The sequence below is a fragment of the Cnephaeus nilssonii genome, assembly GCF_951640355.1.
Source record: "Cnephaeus nilssonii genome assembly, chromosome: 16".
Lineage (NCBI taxonomy): Eukaryota > Metazoa > Chordata > Mammalia > Chiroptera > Vespertilionidae > Cnephaeus > Cnephaeus nilssonii.
The window spans coordinates 15,255,062-15,280,327 of record NC_137087.1 but is presented as its reverse complement, the minus strand read 5'-3'; the positions used below and the strand labels follow the sequence as shown (position 1 = coordinate 15,280,327).

At 46.3% G+C, this 25,266-nt stretch overlaps 1 protein-coding gene across 21 annotated transcripts in view; it reads right to left on the bottom strand.

The window, feature by feature from the left end:
• Positions 1 to 25,266, bottom strand: part of KCNMA1 (potassium calcium-activated channel subfamily M alpha 1) — a gene marked incomplete at both ends in the record, with an annotated part of 694,964 nt that overhangs the window by 51,716 nt on the left and 617,982 nt on the right. For all 21 annotated transcript variants that reach the window (XM_079794081.1, XM_079794087.1, XM_079794070.1 and 18 more), the window contains 3 exons: positions 10,632 to 10,824; positions 15,232 to 15,456; positions 18,828 to 18,951. In XM_079794081.1, the coding sequence (XP_079650207.1) occupies positions 10,632 to 10,824; positions 15,232 to 15,456; positions 18,828 to 18,951 (542 nt within the window). The remainder of the gene's footprint in view (positions 1 to 10,631; positions 10,825 to 15,231; positions 15,457 to 18,827; positions 18,952 to 25,266) is intronic.

Here is a 25,266-nt window from a genome sequence, read left to right as displayed (position 1 = left end):
AAAGTGCTTCTCTGATTTCAGGGAGGGAGAATGTGTGTGAGGACGTGTGTATAGGTATGTTGGCAAGAGAGCGGGCGTACAGGAAGTGAGGCTTTGGGCAGGGGGGGGGGAGGGGAGAGGGGTGGGCGGGAAGGTGGAAGAAGGGAGAAAACTGGGAAGGGCAGGTGTTGAAGGGTGACATGGGAGTTGAAGATGGGGGTGGTCTGTCACATGAATGGCAAAGCCAGATGTGCAGCTGCTCACTGCAGTGCCGGCCACTCCTGCCTCCAACACAAAAGCAGTGCCATTTGAGAAGGATGTGAAAGCTCCACTAAAAGACTCATTGTGACCCCAATCCCAGCAAACGCCCTGCTCTCCCAAGGGAGTAAGAATGTAGATCATTGAAAACACAGATCCCCATGTCATAAAAATCAAAATAAAAACACCAGAGACCCTCGTTACCAAGGACCACAGAACTCATCTCATCCAATTTCCTTCCCATCACAAAGATCATGTTAGTGACTTTCCTTTGGCAAATGGACATGTGGTGATAGGACCCTCGCTACACTTTTAGGCAACCCTTTCTGTTCTGGAAATGTCTTCCTTATGTGGAACTAAAATCCGCTTCTCCTTTATCATTAGCCATCCGTCCTGATTTTGTGCAATGGAGCAGATGATAAATTGGCCCTTGCAGCCCGCTAGCCCCGCTCTCTTAGCTGCTTGGCAAGTGACATGTTGCCCAAGCCATTCCCCATTCTGATCACCCCCTTGGCAACATTCTCGTGTTTGTCAATTCCTCCCTTCAAATCTTCATAGCTCTTGACATACTCCCTCTCAGACCCACCAGGACGAAACAATCACTGCTCAAAATAAATTATATTTTCATCAGTGAGGTTTATACAGGCTGTCTTCAGTGCTCATTTGAAACTTAATGCTCAGGGGTCCTCATTCCATCCCATCCCGTGGGTTTCGTCGGAAAGTTCCAGTTTAGGAAGGGCCCATTCAATCCTGATTTCTGTCATCCAATAATTCAGAGATTCTAATCCACATGGTCTTCCCCAAAGATGAACTAGAAGGCGCATTTCTCCTCTGGGACAGTAAAAGCAACCCCAGACTTTAGGTGCCCCCAATCAATGCTATTGCTCAAGAACCACAGCCATATCTCCAAGGGCAAGGTCATTCCCTGCTTGAGGCTCTCACCCTCAGGCAAAGCAGAGCACCCATTTACATGTGAACATCATACATGCTTGTGTGCCTGTTGATGCATGTGTGTAAGCCATGGTGAATCTTTTTAACTTGGTGGCTATAATGAGGCATAGATTATAGAAAAATAAATTTAAGGAAGGCAAGGAAAACCACATAGTGGACATACGTCCTGAGTTGGGGCATGTGGCTCAGCTGTGGGTCCAGCTTCTATCAATGGTCTCCTCTGCCCACTGCCAAGGTGCTCCTCACGCTTCTGTCCTTCCACCCTCCTTTCTCATTCACTCCCCTGAAGCTCTCCTCTGTGCCTAGAGCATGAGCAATGGAACGGCTCTCTAGCTCTGCCCGCTCCTGGCATGGGGACTTCATTCCCACCCTGTTTTCATGCCCACCTGCACTTTCCACCAACGCCACATGGAAATGAACCAGGCTAACACCTCACGCTACTGACACTACTCTCCCCACTGCCAGTCCCTCCACTCCCAGGCCACTTCCTGTGATGGGCGTCACTGTCCCACATCACTGAGCAGGAAGCTCACATTCACACTCTGTTTTACATTTACCACGTGTCATGCTAGAACCTCCCGTTCCTTCTCCAGTTCAAGGCCCCTGCTCTCCTCTGGATAACCAGTCCTCACCAGTTTCCCTGCATCCTCTTCTTTCCAACCTGGATCAATGCTTCATGGGGCTGCCAGATCAATCTCCCTAAAGCTCGGGTCCAATCCCATCACTCTCTTGTTTTGCAACCTTCCATAACTCCCCAGTGCCTACTGAATTATTTACAGCTTCCTAACTCAGAAATTCATAAAAAGTTATTTACAGCTTCCTCACTCAAAAAGAGAAAAAAATCCCCAATGCCCAACCCACATTTCAGCCTCATGTGTCCCTGCTGTCTTATACACACACTGGATTGCAGCCAAATTATACTCACTGCTGTCCTTCAAACAGTCCCCGTGTACTTCTGCCCCCCGACTGCTATTCTTCTCTCTGACTGCAGCCAGATCTATATGTTTCCACCTGCTGAAATCCTATGCATTTCTTCAGTGTCTCTCAAACCCACTCTCTTTCTCTTCCTATCCCCAATGTTAGCCTCCACAGATTGTAATTCTCACAGTAATATACCAGCACTCTGAGGCAGAGTGATGCGTTTGCATAGGGGTTTGCAAGGACAAGGAGTGTCCTTTATGACCCCTGTCTCCCCAGCAATACCTGCCATGCACAGCCTGGGAACACAACAGGTGCTTAGACGTGTTTGTGGAACTGGACAGGGACCTTCAGGACAGGTTGCATGAATCAGGTGAATGCAGAGCATATAACAGGAAAGGGAACAATAGAGGAACCTGAACACCAACATCCAAATACAGCAGCGACACTGAAATACACGCGCTCAATTTCTCAAAGAGACTCTGAATGGAGGCTCTGAATGGAGCACACAGTGGCTCCGGGTGAGCCATGCTCCTGTATAATAGCAGCGTAGTGTTGGACCTCAGCTCCGCCACCTTTCAAAAGCTGTGGTCAGGAAGAAGGCCGGTGCACTGGGCAACCAGTAGCCTTTACTTATCACCTTGAGACACAGGACAAGGACAAGACTGACAAATACAGTTAGCAGAAAACAGTTAGACTGACAAATACAGTTAGCAGAAAACAGCATTCCCACCACATTCCCCCACCTCTTTTTCCTCCACTTCAGGGTTTTCAGTCTTGGGAAAGCTAAAGCCTATCCAAAAATATGAAAGGAAGCCCTGGCCAGTGTTTCTCAGTGGTTAGATGCACCAAAGGGTCTCAGGTTTGATTCCTGTCAGAGCACATACCTGGGCTGTGGGTTCCATCTCTGGTCGGGGCCCATGTGAGAGGCAATCAATCTATGTTTCTCTCTTACATCAATGTTTCTCTCTCTCCCCCACTCCCTTCCTATTTCTCTCTCTCTCTCTCTCTCTCTCTCTCTCTCTCTCTCTCTCTCTCATCAATTAAAAAATAGATAGCCTTGGATGACGATTAAAAATATATACTATAAAAATGATGAAAGGAAGAAGGTAGGTCAGTAAGTTGAGCCAACAGAGTTGTCCTAAAGAATCAAAATGGTTTAAAACTTAGGATTGCCAGGAGACCAGGTTAAAAATTATTACTTAACCTCTCTAAGTCTCCGTTTCCTCCTCTTTGAAATCACAATGGTAACCTCCTTACCTAGTACCCTTCCTCTGAGGAGCACCAGGGCAGCGTTGTCAGCCCTGGCTGCACAGGGGACTCACCTGGGAGCTTGTCAGACTCCCGATGCCCAGGTTGTACCCAGACCAGTTACATGACAACTGCAGAGGTGCAACTCAGGCCTCAATAAATTTTAGTTTCTCAAGTGACTGTAATGTGCAGCCACGTGTGAAAATTAATGATCTAAGAAATGCATATTGTCTTGGTTGCCAAAACACCTATAACAGCAGCGGACATCCATGAAGCAGGAGCATTACGGTTGGTGTTGGTGATGGTGGTGGTGGTGGTGGTGGTGCTCGTGGTGTTCAGAGGGCCTCTGCTTTGGGTTCGGAGTTCTCATGGAGAGGAACTGTTTCCAGTGACACATCACCAATCTCTGCGGCAGCTCCGTATTTCCTTCTCTGAGGCCATCAAGTACGCCTCTCACTGATCAACCCCCCACCCTTCAGCTCTCCCACCCCTGTACTCCACACCTTTGTTCTTTGATCTCACAGGGGTGTAATTCTTGTTCCATTTTTGGCCTATTGGTCTATAAGCCCCAACTCTGATTTGACTTCTTCCTCTTCCATCTTGGACTAGGTGGCCCCTCATTTTAATATTCTCTCAACAGCACCATGGGATCTCTTGCCTCCTCTGAATCTATACCCAAAGCTAAAGCCAAGTTCTCCTTTATCTGAGCTTCCTGCCAAGCACTGAAGAGAAAATTACACCTTCATGGCCCCACCCGCAGCTGGTGCTCACCAATGCTCACCCGTGCTTTCCCCTACCTCCAGTCCTCCCTCCCCCTTCCATGTTTCCTGCGGTGTCTGCTCTCATCAGTTTCCTGTCCCAGCTGTCTACTCCCTTAACTCCTCAAGGAAAACCAAGCTGGTTGCTCTCTCTAGTTTCAACTTTCCCATCCAGCCTTCTCCCTTTGAAGGCCACATCATCTTCTGCTTCTCTCTGTCCCCCTCACTATCATTTAACAACTCTCTCCTAGAGCTTCAAACTTTCCCTCTTTGGGATTTAACTCAGTATACTGCAGCCAACAAATAAACCATAAAACAAACAAACAAACAAAAACACACAAAAAAAACATTTTCTCTGACAAGATCTTCTGAAATATCCTATTTCTCCCCCTATCAGCACAAAAAGCAATATACAGTCTCCAATTCTCATCTTATCCGAATTAACACTTAGACCCCTGAAGACCGGTTTCTGCTGGCCACAGGCTATTCAGCTGTTCTTGCTTAAGGTCATCAACAACTTCCTGAAGGACACATGTACCGTTGCCAGCCCTCATCTACTTGACTTTTCTACAGTTTCTGACAGTGCTAAACACCATTTCCTTCCCAATCTCTTCAGCCCAACAAATTCTCATTGCATGTTAACTGTCAGGTCCTGTGCTGGAGGCACTAGGGATATGAAGATGAACAAGATGAGGAGGAATCCTCACCTCTTAAAGGGCTCACAGTCTACTCAGGAAAACACACATATCAAGACATAATTAGGATACACTCTAGTTTGCTAATCTGGAATTTCTTCAGCTCTTTCCTTTACCTTTCATATCACGCAGGTACACTCTTCTAAGTCTCTACCCTCAGCTCTTTTCACTGGATTCTCTCCATGTTTGTCCGTTCAGTGTTGATGTTCCCCATGTTTATCCCTTTTTAATTAGTTGGTGGAGCTTATCTCCCTGGGAAGTATCCACTCCCCAATGAATTCCAAGTCTATAGCTTCTAACCTAACTTTATCCCTATAGCCTCATGTTCTAATTTCCTGTTGGATAGTCCACAGATACTTCCAACTCAAATGGACCAGGACCCAATTCTTTATCTTCTTCCCCAATCCTGTTTCGACCCCTGGGTCCTCTGCTTAATCACTTTTACATCCACCTCGTAGCAAACCTTGAAGCAAACTTATTCCCAATATCTCATCCTTACCCATCCCAACCTCCTTCCCGTCTGACTGCTCTTCAGTGGCTACTTTTTTGTTTCAGTTTCATCTCAGTTGCTGTTTTCTCCTAGATACCGACATCACTAAATCTGTACTGTAAGCCCTCATCCCACCCCTTGCAGTGCATAGCTGTAGTCTTCTTATGTAGTTCATGCCACCATCTCCTTCCACCTCTAAACCATGCTCATTTTTTGCCTGTTATCTTTTAAAAAGAAGGATTTAATCATCATCTTCCTATAAATCCAGACCCGAGAAAAGCAACAAGCCTAGACCTGTAATGTCCAATGTGGTAGCCACTGATCTCATAAAACCATTTAAATTTAATTTTTTTAAATTAAAGGAAAGTTTAGTTCCTCAGTCACACTAGCCACATGTTTTCAACTCACTTTTAAATGTCAGCTCTTCGTGGCAACCTTCTCCACTCCTTGAAATGTATAAAACGAGGATGTGCTCCTGCATTCTAGCCTGGCCCTGGTCTCACTGCGCTACACCTGTTCATGGGGGTGCCTCCTCCACTCTCCTGAGCCCCTCAAGGACAGCGAGTGGCTGAATCCATGTCATCTCCGTGTCCTGACACGTTAGGGCCTGACACATAATGGACGTTCACTTTATTCCTCATTCTTTCCCTTGAGGGTTGAGCAGGAAGAAACGGTAAGATGCTCCTTTCATAACAATATGAAAGCGTAAGAGGAAGCTCAAGCACGGGCTCCCTCTTCTCAGGTGCTGACTCCAGCGTCTCTCTGAGAATGGCCTTCCTCCCCTGCTCACCCTCCCTTCCAAGACCCCACTCAGTTCCTGTCCTTTAGAACCACAGGGAAAACGTCTGGCAAGAGCCACTGTTGTACCAGCTGATTTAAATTGAAATGTTTTCCCCAGATAAATGTGTGCTAAATAATACACCAGCTCTCCAGCCAGAGGGAAGTGACAGGCGCTCTGTAAATAAAGGCACTTAGTTGCTGGTAAAGAGCCGTAAAGTGGTTCTGAGCTGATGTTTGCTGACCAGCAAGAAGCGGCTTCACCTGCTTTATGTAATTGTCACTGCAGTCTTGCCTGCTGTATATTAAAACTGCATCTCATAGACCCAACTGTCACATCGGATAGACCATCCGCATGGGGTGTGCCATCTTCTCTGTAATTGTTTTCGACAACCAGCCATCACATCTCCGATCATTTTAGAAAGTGTCTGGGCTAGAATCCCCAGGCTGGGTCAGCTTTGACACCATGTGGGCTCAGATACTGACACCACAAGGGATGTGAAAAGAGAAGAGGGGAGATAAAGTTTTGTTTGTCTAGGAGACCATGTGGCATGCAGTGCCAAGTGTCTGAACATGAATCCCAATGAGGACTCTCCCTTCGCATTGTTAAGACACATTTTCATGTTACCTTGCATCAGGACAGAAAAACTCTCCGTAGGAAAGTTGCACAGGGACTCGTGACTGAGCTGGTCCAAGAGCACACACGTCTGTCCTGAGTCCACATTTCTGTCCCACTGCCTTCTGGAGAGGTGGTGCCATAGCTCTCAGGACCAAGCAAACTATGGGGTTTTACAAGGACTACAGAAGAAATAGCAAGGACAATCGGGTGGCAGTGGCCAGAAATCTATGTAGTTAACACTTGGCGGGAGGGGTTACACTTGATTCCCAAAGTGAAAGAGGAAAAGGAATCCATTCTGTGCTCTGTAACTCCGATCCACTGGGACCTCCCAATGCCCGGGGGAATGGCAGTAAACATATCTGAGCCCCATGAGCATTGCAGTTGGTGAAAAGGGTCTCGAAGGGGGACAGTGTCAAGGACACTCAGCTCATCCACCAGGCCCCACAGGTTGGGATGGACCCCAGGAGTGGGTGCATTTATAGAGCCTGCCCCTCGGGGAGGAAGCCACTTTCCTCATGAATGCCCACTGCCAAGTGACTGTCTTTGGAAAGGTCAGAGTGTCACCAGAGAAGAGTATTAGAAACCAAGCACCAAGAATGGGAAGAGCAGTCACAGCAAGAAAGGAGGGAAATACAGGCTTGGTCTGTCCACAGCTCCCGAGGTCTCTCACTGAGCAGATCCAACTGCTTGCTGGTGACTGGGGGACACACCCTCCATTCTACTGCTGCCTGGGAGCCTGGGAGGATCTCCAGAGCACATCCTCTGCCTTCCTGTGAGCCTGGGTGCACCTGTGTGTACATATATTCATGTGTACATGTGTACGTGTGTGCTTGTACAAAAGAAGTTCCCTTCTCTCTCTCTCTCTCTCTCTCTCTCTTTTTCAGGAAAAATGAACTCACTTCCCCTTTCCTCCTTATCTCCCATCAAAACCTATTTTTCTTGCTTATTTCTGTGCTAAAAACAGTAAAGAAGGTTTTTGAGCTTTGGGTGGGTATCTGAGAAGAGGATGTTATTTTACCCATTTGGCCATTAGAGAGGATCTAAGAGGCCAGGATAACGTTTGCGAGAGCTGGAAGGAACACCTATTTCAAATGCATATACAGTTGGACCTTGAACAATTCAGGGGTTAGGGTTGCTGACCTCCCACACAGTTGAAAATCTACATATAACTTGTGACTCCCCCAAAACTTAATTACTAATAGCCTACCACTGACCAGAAGCCTTACCAACAACATCTACAGTTAATTAAAACATTATGCATGTTATATGTATTATATACTACTAGTGACCCAGTGCATGGATTCGTGCACATTGAAAGAAAATTAATTAGAAGATGGCTGGCAGGGTGGGACTGGGTGAAATGGGCCAGACATGCTCTGGAGCCAACCTCCCGCGTCCCTCCCCAGCATTTGCAAAGTGAGTGGGGTCCCTCTGACAGATTGGGTCCCTCGGCCTGGCCTGCGGGGATCGGATTAACCCTGGCTTTCCGACATCCCCCGAGGGGTCCCAGAGTGGGAGAGGGCACTCTGCATAGTTGCTGTTGTACAGGATGTGGAACACAAACGCAAGTGTGCAGTAAACCAGATTCGGGGCCGACAGTGCCCCAGCAACAACATAACCCACAGCCAAAGGTAAAATCACATGGCCCCGTGAGGAATCGGGTTCCCTTCTCTCTGGTTTTGGGGTGCATCACCAGAGAACCACTGCTGCTCGGCAGCTCCTGCGTTGAGTGTCTGCCCCCTGGTGGTCAGTGTGCATCATAGCGACCAGTTGGATGATCAGACACAATATATTAGCCTTTTATATATATAGGTATATTATTACAATAAAGTAAGCTAGAGAAAAGAAAATGTTATTAAGACAATCATAAGGAAGAGAAAATACATTTACAGCACTGTATGTATTTATTGAAAACAAAATCATGTATATGTGGACCCTTACAGCACAAACCTCTCTGTTCAAGGGCCAACTATATAACTAAGTTGTACATGAAGACTTTGATCCATGGACCTGAAAAATCCCAATGACTGGATTGGGAGGAAGTGGGCATGCTGAGGACAACCCCTGTCCCTTCTGCTCAGCCCCCTCCATCCACAGGGAGCACTTCTGGCTCCACCTCCCTCCCTTCCTCGAGCTGGTCCTGCCAGGAGAGGAGGAGCGCCTGGCCAGGTGGTCAGCATGTTCACTGGACCTGGATTCCTTAGTGTGAAGATTGATTGGGCCTTAAAGCCGTGCACATGAGTTACCTGGGACCCTTAGAATTCAGCTTCCAACCCAGAAGGTCTGGGCTAGGCATGAGATTCTACATTTCTTACAATGTCCCTGGTGGTGCCCCGGCTGGAGTTGGAGGACCCATACGAAAGTACTAGTACCTCGTAGGCCAGCTTGCTGTCTGCTCACAGCCTTGTCACCTCTGCTCTCTGCCTCCCCAGCATGCAGCTGGGTGGTAAGAGCTGTCCTCAGAGCCTGGCATGTTGCCCTGCCCTGTGGGTACCGCTGAGTTAGTGGAAACAAAGATTAAGATGTGCAGGAGAGGCAGAGGATGAGAGAGGGGAGAGGTCTAAACTGGGCTTCCAGCTGTCCCCATCAGGGTTCAGAAAAGAAGCCACTCTATTCCGAGTATGAGGAGGCTGACACCACCATTGGGAAGGCTGCGGGAGCAAGTCGAATGGGCCACCATTCGCCATTTCATTTGCAACACCAAGTGGAAGGCTCTCCAGAGCTTCACCGAAGATGCTGTGAGACTCAGATGCCCAGAGAAGCCCGCTCCCCTGTCTCACTCCCCAGCACCAAAGCCGTGGTTCTTAGCAGGCTGCCCTGAGATCTGCTTGGAACCTCACGTCCGCGCAGGGTCTGGCTGCAGCGGCCTCCCTTTCTCTCCCCGTTCCAGGTCTCTCCCAGGCCCCGCTCTCAAGCAGACTCCAGCCCAGACCACATAAGGAAGAGGATTCGAGGAACTACTGGCCCTGGCCTCACACTAGATGTTAGGAGGAGGTGGTGGTGATGCAGAATTGGCACAGGTCTACGCTGAGCTTTATCTCGTCACTGCGATGGTATCTACGCCCCAGCAGCTCGGGTTCCCATGGGCTGTGCTCCCTCTACCTTGGCTCCTGGAATGATGGGAATCAGGACTTCCTCAGGCCCCCAGTGCCACCCATCCAGTAGACCACACATGACAATAATCCTACAGCTCAGGGCAAGCCTACTCAGTGGTGCTTTGGGGAGAAAAATGCCTCCCAGCTTGTCCTGCTGAGGCCCTAATTAGAAAGGCTGTTACGGGGTTTTTGCTGTGCTGCCTGCCTGCGACTCCTCGGTGACATCTTTGCTTGTAGCTACCTGCCCAGGATCCCAGGGAAAATGACAGGGGAGATTGGGGCAGAGCCGAGGTGGCATTTAGCTCTACTGTGCTCCCTGTAGAGAATGCATGGGCTGATGAGCACCGCCTCTTGCTAAATGACTTTCGGTGCCCACACAGTCCCCTCTCTCCAGGGGCCACATCCCTTGGTTGGCATATAATCACATAAAGCTTAACACCCCCGAGCAGCGACAACAATAGCCAAGCGTCGTAGAGGTCAGTGGCAATGACATATTCTGGGGAGAAATGCTGTGAATTGCTCAGCCAGCATCTTCAGTGCTCTGACATTTAGTTGGTGACCCGGGTCACAAAACTGTTTGGGAAGGCTGAGGGGTGGCGATGTAAAGGCTGGTTCATTCCCCAGGAAGGCAGCGTGCTCTGAGTGTGGGTCTTCCTGCCTGGGTCCTGGGATGGCCAGGAGAGCCAGCGCCTGCCCCTTTGAGCGCCACCGCAGTGACTGCGGGTTCCACTGCCTGGCAGGCCGACGTGAGCCTCTGTGAATTACTGAGTGAAGGATATCCCTCTTGCCAGCCCCTGTCCCCTGCAGGCAGCGGGGAGGACTATTACAGGCTGTCCTTACCTTGGGAATTCGCCTGCAAGACCCCGATGCTGTCATCAAACTGCATAGATTTGATGTTGAGTGACGCCAAGATGCATTCCTTGTCCTGCAGCGAAGTATCATCAATATTATTCTGATTGGCTGACAGGATAACGCACATGTCACAGAGGTTGATGTTGACGGCCCTTAAATCAGCCCGACTTAATGGCGTACCCTTTGGCAGAGAGGAAAGAAAAAAAAAAATAGGAGAAGCAAAAGTGAGACCGAGGGATGAGAAGGAAAGAGAAAAAAAAACACACACAAAAAAAAAAACAAATTAAAGATCGTGCTGGAGCTTTGGGAAATTATTTAACAAGTATCTTCTTTATGCCTTGACATTAAGCTGGCCTAACTGCATTCAGGGGAATAGGAGCTGTGTGCTAATCTAAAGGGTAGTCGGTGCTGATGGCAGCATTTTAGGCTCGCTCTCAATACTCAATCAAGCTATTACTAACAAACGAGGGAGGAATAATGCCAGGGTTCTACATCTCCTTCCTGCTGGAAATTGTCTTGATTTAAGGAACTGTCCTGTGGCAACCTCAGGCTTTCAGAACGTAACGAGGGGGGTGGGTTTCAAGTGCCTGTTTATTTAATAGCAGGTCACTTCTGTCACAAGCAAAAGACAGCAGCTCCAAGGAGAATTCCGGATGCAGGCAAGGGGAATGGCCAATGAGCAGTCGTGAGGAGATGGGGCTGAGACAAGGCTGCCCTCGGAGGATGCGGGGCGGGAGGGGCAGCTACGTGCATCTTGCAAAGGGGAGAGGGAAAGGAGTGAAGTTTCAGGTCATAGAATTTTATTGCATATTTTTAGCAGAAAAAAAAAAAAAAGGAAATCGCCTAATTGTCCAACCACATAGGGATGGCTAAACACGCCATGGGGCCTGCATAGCATGGGAGTCCACGCAGCCAGGAAAGGGGCTGAAACCACTCTCCACGCGGGCATCGCCTCGGAAGAATCTCGCACAGAGGGATACATGGGAAAAGGGAAAAACAAGTTCTACACAATTTGAAAAGTATGACATCATTTATGTGAAAAGAATCCCACAAAATGAAACTATATGTTTATGAATTTATTTATAAAGATATGTACATTCAAAGAGAAAGTTCAGGAAAAATTCACACTATACTAATAACAGTAATTACCTCTGGGGAGGAGAATAAGATTGGGGTGAAGGGAAAAGTTTGGTTTTGATTTTACATACTTCTGTATTGCTTGATATTTTATAACATGAATGTGTTTGTACATTCTTAGTGTAATTAAAAATAAATAAAGCAGAAAACAGAATTTTTTAAAATCCTGAAACAACAAAATAGTGGGGAGGGGAGGACAGATCAGGGAGGTGATGACAGACAGGCCAGGAAGGCAACCACGGTGAGGGGCGTGAACCCACTTGCTCTGTGTCCTCAGGAGGAGTCCCAGCAGGCCTCAGCAGGCCATCCGTGGCTGAGCACCCAGGGACACCCCTCTGGAGTCCACACCCAGCCCCAGCCTCCTTGGTCCTCCAGCTGCCATCCAACCTCTGCTTTGCCTGCATGGAGACCCGAGTAGCCTTCACCTACTGACTGTGCAGGGCCAGGGTTTGCCAGCCTCTGGGTACCTTTCTCTAGTTCTCCAGGAAAGGGGCCTTGAGAAGGTTGGACCTGGCTGCAGACATCAAGGCCATCAACCCTCTTTTATGACTTAGTGTCATTCATGATTCTCTTCTCAGCCCCCAGGATACTGCCACAGGCAGAGCAAAGGAGGGAGAGGGTTCAGTACTGAGGGGCTGAGGAGCTACGCATTCCAGACTCTGGAGCATCATCTTTTGAGAGAAGGGGAAGGGTCCCCTCTCCTCCTGGGCTCTCTTGGTACAAAAGAAGTCAGACCAACTTCCTGAGTCACTGTGTCAGTGCATAAGCCTCAACTGCCTGCATCCACATCCCTTTAATTTTCACCGTGTGGGGAATCAGCAGTCAATTGTGACCTAAGACAATCCCTGCACAGCTGTATACGCGTGATTTCAAAAATTCAAAAAATACAAATGGCATACATAAAAACCCTCTGTGTTTCTGGGGGCTGGCCCTCCCTGTGAGGCACTGTTTAAATAGTGAAATATATGCAGACAGAGAAGGGCCATTTTGTACAAATATGTGGTATTTGAGTATGCTAAATTGTGGAGTGTCTGAAAAGGACCTGCAAATATAAAAGCTCATTATATATAAATGCAGGCAGGTGGGTGGATGTGTACAAGGGTGCGCAAAAGGAAACACACACACACACACACACACATACACACACACCAAATATTACATATACACAGACTCATATAACCCAGCAACATAATAAACTCCTCACAAGGTACTTTCAGACCCTAGTCCATGTACTCCCAGGGGCCTACGTGTAAGAGCCCACAGAGGAAGATAGTCATGGAAAAATAGAATCTAACCAACGTCTGAAATTCGCAAGCTATGTATCTGTTTACACTCTTCAGCGTGCATGACTGGTTTTCTGCAAGTGACTATTTTTAATTACACATGTTTATTAAGTCAGTGAGTTTTGGGCCCAGCATCCAAAAGATATTTTTCTCCTGTCTTTAAGTATTTATGGAATACCTATCGTGCCAGGCATATGTAAGGATAAATGGTGGCTGCTAATGCATATTACTTGTGGGTAGTTTATTACATATTTATTGAATTATATTTCTTCATTGTTTTTTTGTTTTTTCTATTTTTGAGGTTCTGGAAGCTGATAATAGAAATAATGAATTTCAGCTCCATAAGTGGGAAAAAAACCTAGCTTCCTAAAATGTAGCATCAAACTCATGTTCTTCAATTCCAGGGATGTGAACTTCCAAGAAAAATGTGTGGCAAACAAGTGATATTTGCATGGATGCGTGACATAGAGAACTGTATCAAATGTTGAAATGTACAACAATTTTTTGACATTTATGGCAAATATATTGATTAATAATTAGGAAGTAGTTGCAGGACTCACAGATCATGTATACCCTATCCTCACACTAAGTTGTAAAGTAGCAAATTTTCCTTTTACTAGATTTGGGTAGCAGTGTTTCATAATCAAGACTATCACAGGTTGCCCGGTCTGTGTGGCTCAGTGGTTTAGAGCATCGGTCCCGTGCACCACAAGTTCTTGGGTTCGATTCTGGTCAGGGCATGTACCTGGGTTGCAGGTTCCATCTCCAGCCCCAGTCAGGGTGTGAGCAGGAGGCAATCAATTGATGTTTCTCTCTCACATTGATGTTTTTTTTTCTCTCTCTCCCTCCCTTCCTTCCACTTTGTCTAAAATCAATGGAAGAAGATCTCTTCAGGTGAGGATAAAATCCTATATAATAAAAGCCTAATATGTAAGTGTCCGGTCATCCAGTGACTGGTCAACTGTTCAACCAATCAAAGCGTAATATGCTAATGATATGCTAAGACCACTCAACTGCTCGCTATAACATGCACTGACCACCAGGGGGCAGATGCTCCAACCGGGAGGTTAGCTTGTTGCTGGGATCCGGCCAATGGGGACTGAATGAGATGGGCTGGACACACCCTGGAGCACTCCCATAGTCCCTCTCTGGCTGGCCAACCTCCCGCATCCCTCCCAGCCAGCCCAACAGGGACTGGGCGAGACAGGGCTGGACACACCCTAGAGCCCTCCCGCGATCCTTCCCCTGCCCGATTGTGCAGCGGTGGGGTCCCTCAGCCTGGCCTGCACCCTCTCCCAATCCAGGACCCCTTGGGGGATGTTGGAGAGCCGATTTCAGCCAAATCCTGTAGGCTACTCCCCTCAGGAGGGCGCCAGATGCAGGGTGAGCTCTGCTGCAGCACCAGGAGGCTCTCCGGATTGGGAATGATTGGGCGAGAGTCCACAGCAGGCACAGTGGGGCTGGGATGAGCGGGAGCAGCAGATAGGAGCTGTAGGTGGCGTTGGACTGCGGGTTTCAGCCTGATCCCCGCAGGCCACCCAGAGGGGTCCTACCCCATGCATAAATTCATGCACCGGGCCTCTAGTAAATAAATAAACAAAAAAACAAACAAAAAAAGAATATCACAGTAACACATGTGTGGGCACACACACAAACCCAGGGAAACACACTGGGCTGCTAAATGAGTGAGGGGGAGAGGCTGATCAGCAGAAGGGGTCGGCCTTCATAGAGCAAAAATAAATAAAGAGCTCTGTTAAATACATTTAGCTAAGAACAGAATGTGGTACAATCAAGATTCCCCCATAAATAAAATGATATAAATAGTTCCATAAGTAAAGTCTGCTCTAAGCATCATGCTATCGAACAGCACTGGGATTGGGTAGGCATGAGAGAGTGTTTAGACACTGACATGGTTAATACATTTGATACCAGCTAAACTTCATGTCTGAGGAGCAACTGAACTGGGCTGCAAATTCCTTTTAATAAGGTCCCCCAGGGTTTGGATATTCCTAGACGGAGCGTAGAGGAAGGGCTGAGTCCTCAGGCCCATAACCAGATAAAGAAGCAGAGGCATGATCAAAGCTCCAACTATTATATCCATCTGGGATTTTTTGTGTATGAAAGGAATTTAAAAAAACCCACCATCAATAATGTGACCTTGGACTTACAGGCAATATGGACACTTTGGGGAAGTTGTGAAGCGTCTCCCATTCCCGCTTGAGGTACTCAATGGAGCCCACGAACACGATGTGCTTGAGCTCGTGGTAATGAAAGTTGCTGGCACGGAGTGGCATCACCAGGTTCCGGAGGCCAATCAGGGCTGAGCTGACATCGCCAAAGATGCAGACCACCACGTGGCCACTCAGGACGGTCATGGCGGCTTCACTTCGAGTCTGCAGCAGGGAGAAGTGCATGAGCATCCAAGAGGAGACCTCCTCGGTTGTGGTAAGAACTAAAAGAATCGCCTGGTTGGCATGGCTGGTGGTTGAGCATCAACCTATGAACCAGGAGATCATGGTTCAATTCCCAGTCAGGGCACATGCCCAAGTTGTGAGCTCGATCCCCAGTGTGGGGCATGCAGAAGGCAGCCAATCAATGGTTTTCTCATGGTTGATGTTTCTATCTCTCTCTCCCTCTCCTCTCCCTTCCTCTCTGAAATCAATAAAAACATATTTTAAAAATAACTAAAAAATCATGAGTGTAAAGGACAGAGTAAACACACATATCAAGCACTTGTTGAGTGCTTACTATGTGATATTATATGCTATAATTTTTATCTCAACAATGTTATACACATACTATATATATTTATAATTTGAGTGTGTGTGTATCTATCACACTGGGTGTACTAAATATATTGAAACATATACCCGCACATACCACTACATTTTTTATAAATGATTTTAAAAAGATATGCCATACATGCCTATGAGCAGATCTTTCTTAATGGTTTTCAGGGGGAAAGTCAGAGGAAACAGCGATATTTATGTTATTTGGAAAGGGAAGACTTAGTTTCTACTAAATTGTTGATAAAATGAGCTGTGTTTTTGCCCTGGCCAGGTGGATCAATTGGTTGGAGGGTCAGTCTGTATACCAAAAGGTTGCAGGTTCGATTTCTGGTCAGGGCATATACTTAGGTTGTGGATTTGATCTCTGGTCTGGCGTGTGTGGGAGGCAACAGATCAATGTTGGGGTTTTTTTCTGTGTCTTTCTCTCTCTCTCTCTCTCTCTCTCTCTCTCAAAATCAATTTAAAAAATCATATCCTCTGGTGAGGATTTAAAAAAATAAAAGAGAGAGAGAGAGAGAGAGAGAGAGAGAGAGAGAGAGCTGTGTTTTCTGCCTCTCTTGCTGAGATGAGGATAAAATGGTCAAATCCTATGTTGGTCTCAAGAAATGTGAGTTCTCAGTTCTAGACTCATCCGTGAGATGTTAAGTACATCATTGCATCAATAGGTGGAACAGAATATCCTAAGCCAGGGATTAGCAAACTATGGCCCACAGGCCAAATCTGGCCCACCACCAACTTTTGTATGGCCATTGCTGGTGAGCTAAGATTGATTTCTATATTTTAAAATTGTTGGAAAAAACCAAAAGGAGAATATTTCACAATCTGTGAAAACTATATAAAATTCAAATTCCAATAATATTTTATTACAACACAGCAGATTTTATTCATCTAGGTCTTGCCAATGGTTGTTTTTACATTGTAATGGCAAAGTTGATTAGCTGTGACAGAGAACGTACGTATGCCCAACAAAACCTAAATTATTTATTATATGACCCTTTAAACTGACCCTTGTCCACTGCAACCTTGGTGTCTCCAGCAGCTTGCCTGGAGTGGCTCACCTGTGTAGTTAGTTACCAGAGGAAGATTCCCCAAAATCATTAAAAAGATCTAGAGCAAGATTGACAAGAGAAATAGCAGCCTGTGTCTTTCCCAACCCCTGTCCTGAATCTACAAAGGAGACAAATGAAAGAATCAAATGACCCCCATCAGAAGAGGACATCAGCTTCCCAGGAAACGCCATGTTAGCCACTGCTGGTGGTTTCGCTCACTGTTGGTAAAGGGAACAACACACGGAGGCCAGCTGTGGGCCTTTGCCTGCCTCTCCTTCTGGCCCAATACCTCCCATCTTGCCTGCCTGCCTGTCCACCCACTGAATGCCTGAGTAGCCCCACGTGGCTTATAATGCTTTGGGGGAGGCATATTAATGTCCACTGCACATATCAAACTCTGCTCCACTTAATCCCTAGAACTGACCCGTGTATTGATTGTTTAAATGCCAATATTGCAATTCATGACAATGTCAGGGTTATTATAGTAACCCCCAAGGAGGGGAAGAAGCTAGCTTTTACTCCCTGATCGTTAGACTAAAATAGGGGCTGTTGCCATTATTGGTTTCCCTCTGTAATAGCACAGGAACACCTAAGGCACCAGCTGTAAGAAATGTTTCATAAACTGTGGCCAAGGGGGACCCACTGGGATTCACAGCACACATCACCACCTCATGGAGTAGACCTGGAGTTGATTATCTTGGCTGCAAGAAAGTGTGTGTGCCTGGGTACCACCAGCAGAGGGTCAACTAGACTGTAAGGTGCTGTGATGGGGCTCCTAATTATTTTGAATTGCCAGACCACCTGGGAGCTAGCTCCCTTCAACAAGCCCGAGGAATCCAAACTGGGTCTGGGGGAGGGAGCAGAGCATTTAGAATAGGGAGGTGTGGAAGGCACCAGTTAGCAGAGTGACTGAGGGACAGAGGCTGACCCTAGAAACTTAGATCAGCCACAACCCCACCTGGAGTACCTTGTAAAAGTACTCAGCCCAAGAGAATCTGATTCTGCCAGTTTTTAGGACCCACTGGAGAAATGATTCACGCGTGCATCCTGTGTCTGCCTCGCATGCTTCAAGGCCCTACTCAAGCTGGGCCTCAATGGCCTCAAACCCGTGGAAGCACAACCTGTTTATATCCAATAAGACTTCCTGGACACTGAAATGCCTGCCAGGCTTCTCCCTGAAATTTGAATAGCACTTTGTGCCTCTAAACATGTAGCTTTAAATGCATTGTTTCATGGTTGTATTTTATGTTTCCTCTCCAATTAGATTATAACTTCCTTAAGATTGAGGCTATCTCATTAGTAGCACTATTTGTCATCTTCAGCACTCCACCTGTCTACACTCTGCTAAGAAGGATCACAAATATGCGGAGCTATTGTCTAAATGCACACAAACTACTGTTATATACACATAACAATACAGGCAGTATTCAGATTTTTTCATGGCATTTAACAGTAATAATGATAACAATAGGTAGCTTTGTTGAGTTATATATTGGGCTTTAATTTTCACTACAACCCTATGAGTTATGGTCATTCTCATCTCATTTTCTTACAGATAAGAGAACTGAAGTGCAAGGAGGTCAAGTGACTTGTCCATGTCGGTGCGGCTGCTAAAAAGCACAGGCAGGCTCTGGCCCCAGAGCCACACCCACAGAAGTGAGGGTACATAAGTTTTCCCATGATGCCTTTCATATGCATGTGATCCTATTGTAATGACTCCATAAATATTCAGAGATAGGAAATTCTACTCTTGGTTCATGTTCTTATGAGAGTCCTAGCTGCTTTAATATGTGTTCTGAATTTTAATTATTAAAAGTAATTAGCACCAGGGGCTGAATTATCCCACTGCAGTCAGAGAAACCACTGCCCTAGTGAACGTAGCTTGGGACAGAAGTGGGCGGCATCGATTTGCGGCCTGTCACTCACCAGGATGACTTTCTCTATCTCCTTGGGTGCGCACCAGTGAAACATCCCAGTAGAGTCGTACTTCTTCACGTTGGAGTCCATGTTGTCAATCTGATCATTGCCGGGAATTAACAAGGGGTCATGCCTGGGGAGAAAAGGACAGGAAAGCCGAAGTGGAAAATGTGATAAATTATAAATGAGAAGTGCCCCCCGAGTTCCATGGTGGAGGAGATGAAGGATGCAGAGAACGTGGTTGTCACTGAAAGACATTCTTGTACTTGCAAACCCATCCTTTGAAAGACAACTGCCTCAAACCACCAGCACCTGGAAGTGCAGGAGACCTTTGTCAGGTAATAATTCTGCCATTCTCTCCTACTCCCCTTTGCTACAATGACCTTCACGTTATTTTGTGGATTTGGTCTCCCTTTTTATGAAGAGGTCGCTCTTGATCCTCCTCTCATTTGACCAGCTATCCAATTTCTCCAGTGCACACACACGCGCACAGTTCGTTGTTAGCATTGGCAATGAAGAGGAAGGAATAGGAACAGGGTTTCAATGCTGACTGACTGGCATGAGGATGGAAAGCCAATTACTTGCTCTTTCTGACTACAACTTCTGACGTGATTCTCTTCGCAGTAAAAGCTTTAACAGGCTGCACTTTAAATATTTTAGCAATTTGCCCAATCAGATTTTGCTCTCCCCGGCTGAAGCCCTTTAAAGATTCAGCAGCATGTCACTTCAGAGCAGACTGACTACCAAACGCCCACATCTGGAATACATAATTGCAATACTAAGCAACACTCTCTCTCCTTGCCTTGACAACTGCATTTGCACTAACTGTCCAATGGTGCTCCCCCCGCCCCACCTTCGCCTCCCAACTGCAGCATCCCTGCATGAGAGCCTCAAGCTCAGACACATCTTAATACACTTGTCTTGAATTCTCAGGGCTGCATTCACCCTCTCTCGCCTTGTTACTAGTGGAAAAGGAGGAGGCTTATACAGAGTCCTCCCCTCCAATGGACTGGCAGAGCCACACCGACATCCTTAAGCATTGCAATAGAACCAGGCAGGTCTAACGAGTTTGCAGCATAAGAAACATACCCCTGCGTGTTGGGCAATATCTGTGTCCAGATTCTGTCTCCAATAGTGGTTCTGTGCCTCAGGTTTGGGCTGGGTCATTTGGGTTGCCAAAACAATGACCACTATAATTGGAACAATGTCCCAGGCATCCCTGCAGTGGAGCTATTTTTCCTGAACAGTATTGTCCATTCAAGATCTAAAATATAAGTAGGTTTAAATTCCAGTGATTTTACTTTTTAAGTAATCTACTTCAAACATCAAAAGGTGACCTTTATTTAGTTGACATTATTTCTCCCTCTGAACTTTTCCTGACACTTCTCACTAATATGTTCACAATGCAGAGAGTGGGGCAGCCAACCTTCCTACATGGTCCACAGACCTAGAGTTACACTTTCAGGATGTCCACCATGACCATCTCAGCCTCCCACCCCAACTTAGGATGAGAAAGCTCTGACTGTATTTATTTATTCCTGAGAATTTGTTTCCAGGCTGTGTCAAATGACACCAACCATGTGAAGCAACACTGCAAAGTTATCTCCAATGAACATACTAAATTATGATAGGAATTGTCATGCAGGGTCCTAAAGGAGAAGAATACCACCCCCCCTCCCTTGGAATAGCATCTCAGTGGCTGGGTATTTGAGAGGTCTTGAGGTGTTATAAACCACCTGGCCACCTTTCAGATACTGAACTCAGTCAAAAATTATAAAATAAAAAGGCAGTTTCTGATAAAAACTGGTGTCAGATTAGGGCAAGAGCAAAGTTTGAATTTTTTGTCCTTGAAGAATATGTAATCTACACTAATAAAAGAGAAACATGCAAATTAACCATCACTCTGCTATGCCCACCAGCCAATCAGGAGGGAATATGCAAATTAGAAGGACAAAGATGGCGGCCGCCCAGCTGCTCCAGGGGCTGAGTGGCAGGGCGGGGCAGGACACCTGCTATGAGAAGGAGGGCGGGGGCGAAGGGATCTACAGGAGCGGCACTCCAGTTGCAGTGAAGACAAAGATGGCAGACTCTGGCCAGAGCAAAGCCCTGGGTCCCGGGTGCCAGAGGAAAACCGATGCTGGAAGCCAAAGGAAGGAAAGCCTATTGCACAAATCTCTTTGTGCAACGGGCCTCTAGTTGTTCTATATTTATCTATTCTCTTGGACAAGGAGATGGGCAGAGACCACCATAGCGAAAAGGCTTGAGAAAATGAGCAGAATGAACTCTTGAAAGAGGATCTTAATAAAGTTGACCTGAACATAAAGAGTCCTGTTTACTGGTTGGAGATGGAAGATTATCTCAGGAAAGTCTAAGACCCGCCCCCAATGCATTCAGGAATTAAAAGGTACCCAACAAGCACGCCAATGATAAATTCCTATTAGACAATATGTGTCTTTGGAGAGAGGACACACATCATGTTTCTTTTTCTTTCTGGGAAGAAATCATTCCTTGGTAACACTGGCCTCCAACCCCCATCTTAGAAAAGTAAATAAACAAGATTTATGAACAATTACTCCTCAATGAGAGGAAAAAAGACAGCTTTTTAATGACAAGACTCACTAACGGGAGTGAGGGTTTGGGGACACCAGGTATAATTTGACACCAGGGCTGCGATCTGGATGGCACTGGGACATCAGAAGCACCTGGGAGGTCTCAGCAGAGTGCCATGCTGCACACTGTCTCCCTACACGTCTTTCGGCTGGCCTAGCTCATTTAAGGATAAGCATCCAGAATTTTCCTCAAAGGGTCAGATCCGAGAACCACCAAAAACCTCCCAGAACAAATGTATTTCATTGTATGACCAGCCATGGCACCTGGAATCTGAACTTTGGTTTCTTGACTCAGCAAAGCAACCAATAAACATAAATCCCCTGTTCTGAGCCAGGAATCTAAGACACTGTAATGGCAGGACACAGTCCCTCATCAAAGACAGGGTCTCTCATAACAGAGAAAATGCCAATCAATAGTGTGACACACTGTGGTAAGTGTCATAGCAAAGCAATGTACAAGGTGGTATGAGAACACCAAGAGCAAAGCTGTTAATTGCCTGGCATTTGAATAACATTAAGGAAGGCTTCATGGGAAAGGTAACATTTGACCTAAGCCCTGGAAGGTGGAAGGAATCTCAGGGTATTTTAATTGTTGATCTATTAGTAGCCATTAAGACCATCTCAGAGAATTGAGGCCCAAATTAAAAAAAAAAATGGCACCTAAAACCATGGTGGCAGATGTCAGCTATGGTATTACTTAACCTGGGATATAGCAGACTCGGCCAGGCACACTAGCTGTCCCCAGATGTGAATGACGATCCAGTGGGAGATGGATCAACTGCGTATGACTGACCGAGAGCAGATGAGGAACAATGCATGCTATGTAGGTAGAACAAACACCAAGTTTCCGAAAAGGAGAAATGTTATAAAAATTGAAGCTTTTTCAAAAGCGAAATGAGATGCTTCCCAAGGCAGTGGATTTCTCACCACTTGAGACATTCCAGAGGAGCTGGTGATAGAGAGTGTTTTATGACAGAGGTTGGGTAAGCCCAGAAGACCTTAAAGGTGTGAAGCAGTTTGCTCTCGTTAGGGAAAGAGGTGGCTAGGAGGATTTTGAAATATTGAACCACTATTGGGCATCATCAAACCAAGGGCATTGAGCAAGCGAAGAAAAGTTGTTGATGTGAAGATGAGCACTAAGAACGTGGAAGACTGACAACTGTCATGGTGCCATTAAGGCTAGAGCTGGTCCTCACACACAGAATTCCACAGTTGGGAGGAAGCTTGGAGCGTGGTTCATTCCAGCAACACGAGACGCTGAACTACTTTGGTCCAGACAGGATACATTTCTTTACCATGTCTTTCCCGTAGCGATTTCAAGTGTTATGTTGGCTTATGCTGGGAAGAGAGCTTTGACATTGGTGAAGACTGAAGAATCAGTTGTCCATGGAACTTCTATATCTAAATTGAGGTTTTGGAAGTGTATCCATGGAAGCAAGTCCAAGCATTTGCCACTGAGCACAGCCAACATTGACAAGGTCAGGACCAGGAGAGGAACAGGGAGTTTGTTGCACATGGAAAAGAGGACCAACAGAAGCATCCCCAAACCAAGCATCCAGCATCAAGGGTTAACAAAATGGCGAAGAGAACGACTTCCACAGGCTCTCAGACAACTCCACAATTAACACTTAGCTGGCTGGAACCCAGAACGAGTAAAAGACACTGCCTTTCACATCCTAATTATTTTATGTATTTTCTCAACTCACAAGGTAATCCCAAATTCCCTACAATGCATGAATTCATGTCTCATCGGTTACTTACTACTTAGTCAATGCGTATGCCTTATTTTAGGGTAATAGAAACCCCATGAGGTGAGGTATATCTGCTGCTGTATAGGGCTGAATTGTTAAGGGCTGAATTGCTTCCCCCACAAAGCCTGTATGTTCAATTCCTAACCCCAGCACCTCAGAATGTGACGGCATTTTGAGGTGTGGTCTTTAAAGAGGTAGTTAAATTAAAAGGAGGTCATTAGGGTAGGTCTGAATCCCATATAACTGGTGTCCTTATAAGAAGATGAAATTTTGACACAGACACCTACAAAGGGAAGACTATTTGAAGACCTGGGGATAAGAGAGCCGTCTACGAACCAAGGAGAGCAACCTGGCACAGATCCTTTGTCCATGGCCTGAAGGAACCAACACAGCCAACATCTTGACCGAGGGCTTCCAGATTCCAGAACCATGAGAAAATATTTTGTTGTGGTACCCAGTCTGTGATACGTCACTATGGCAGCCCTAGGAAACTCATATAACAGCTCAGCTGGAAGAATAACAGGCCCAATGTGTCCAGTATCACCCCACTGATGGCCCTGGCTGCCCTTCTTGCACCTTAGTCTCACCTGTTCAGTTAAAGGAGAAGAGCATCCTATCATCAGTTTACGAATGGAAATATACCAAATAAACACAATATCATACTCAAAGAGCTTGGGCCTGTGTCCTTGTCCTCACCACCATAACCTACCATCCCCACCATTCATACATACTTAGGTCTACTCTACCCGAGTGGGAACTTCTCTCTGGTCTTTAACTTACACCCGAACTTGAGGAGCAATACCTACGAGAGCCCAACTCAACAAAAAGAGGAAGCCCAGACTCTTGCCAGTTTATTTGTTCAGTAGAACCAAGAGTCTCTCTCCAAAAGGACTGATTTGGGGATAGATACCCTGCAGGACAGGAAAACACTTATTTCCTCAATGACAATGTAGCATAATGGATCTAGCACCAAAATGTCTGTCTTCCAGTCTTGGCTCATCCCCTACTTGCTACAGTGTGCCTTGCCTCAGTTTCTTCCACTGTAAAATGGGAGTATCAATCACCGTCATTACTTAATGGGTTCAGCTTGAGGATTATACGAGTAAAGTCCTGTCATGCACGTGTGCATGCGTGAGAAACAGAGGGTAAGTATTGTGGCTAAGGTGGCACAGGGAGTGAGTGGGCGGACAGGCAAGGCTTTGGATTGAGAAGTCTCCTGACTGAAAGCCAGTGTGCCCCCATCCCGCCCCTCCTGCTTGCAGGAGGCAGCTGGACCTTGTTCGCTCTCCTTGGCAGTGTCCGAGGCCACTGTGCCCTAAGCTGCGAAGACAGGGAGACCAGCACCGTGAGAATTTATGAAACGCACAGCTGGCACGAATAATCGGTGGGAAATGGCCCCATGAGCCTTTGTCAGGATGCTGTGCTCAGGGGAGCCTCAATCATCAGTCAGGAAGGGGGAGCTTTTGCCTGCCCCAACGTCTGGAGGCTCCCTTTAGGAATACTACTTTTTTTTTTAAGCAAATAAGGAGCCCCAGTACCTTAAATGTTTCATATCTATACTTGAATCTCAGCTCACACGTTCAAAGTTCACAGCTAAAATTAAGCAAATAAATAAACAAACAAATAAATAATAAAATTAAGCGTGCCTGACTTCAAATAAAGAAGAGATTACTGTTTTGAGGTTTTGCCGAGTAAGGAATGCCACTTGCCATCAATTAATCTCAGGAAGTGAACTAAATGCCCGGCTACAGCAGAAACCCCAGAAAGCTTGCCTTGGAGACAACAGCCTAAAGCAAACCCACAAATCCCTTTTCTAGCAAACCTGCTGTGAGGAGGCTGTTATATTTTAAAGTTCCCCTTGCAGGCAAATAAAGCAAAGCCCAGTTTTTGTTTTTTTCTGTGGCAGTGGGTTCAACGCTGGATTTCAGAAATTTACATTAAAGTAAGAGAAATCAAACAAACAAAAAGTTATGAAAGAGAAAAACAACCAGATTGTTTTAAAATTGTATCCTATCTCTCACTTGAGTTTCTGGACCTCATTTCTCATCACATAATTCCACTCCTGTCATCACAAGCATCCCATTTAGA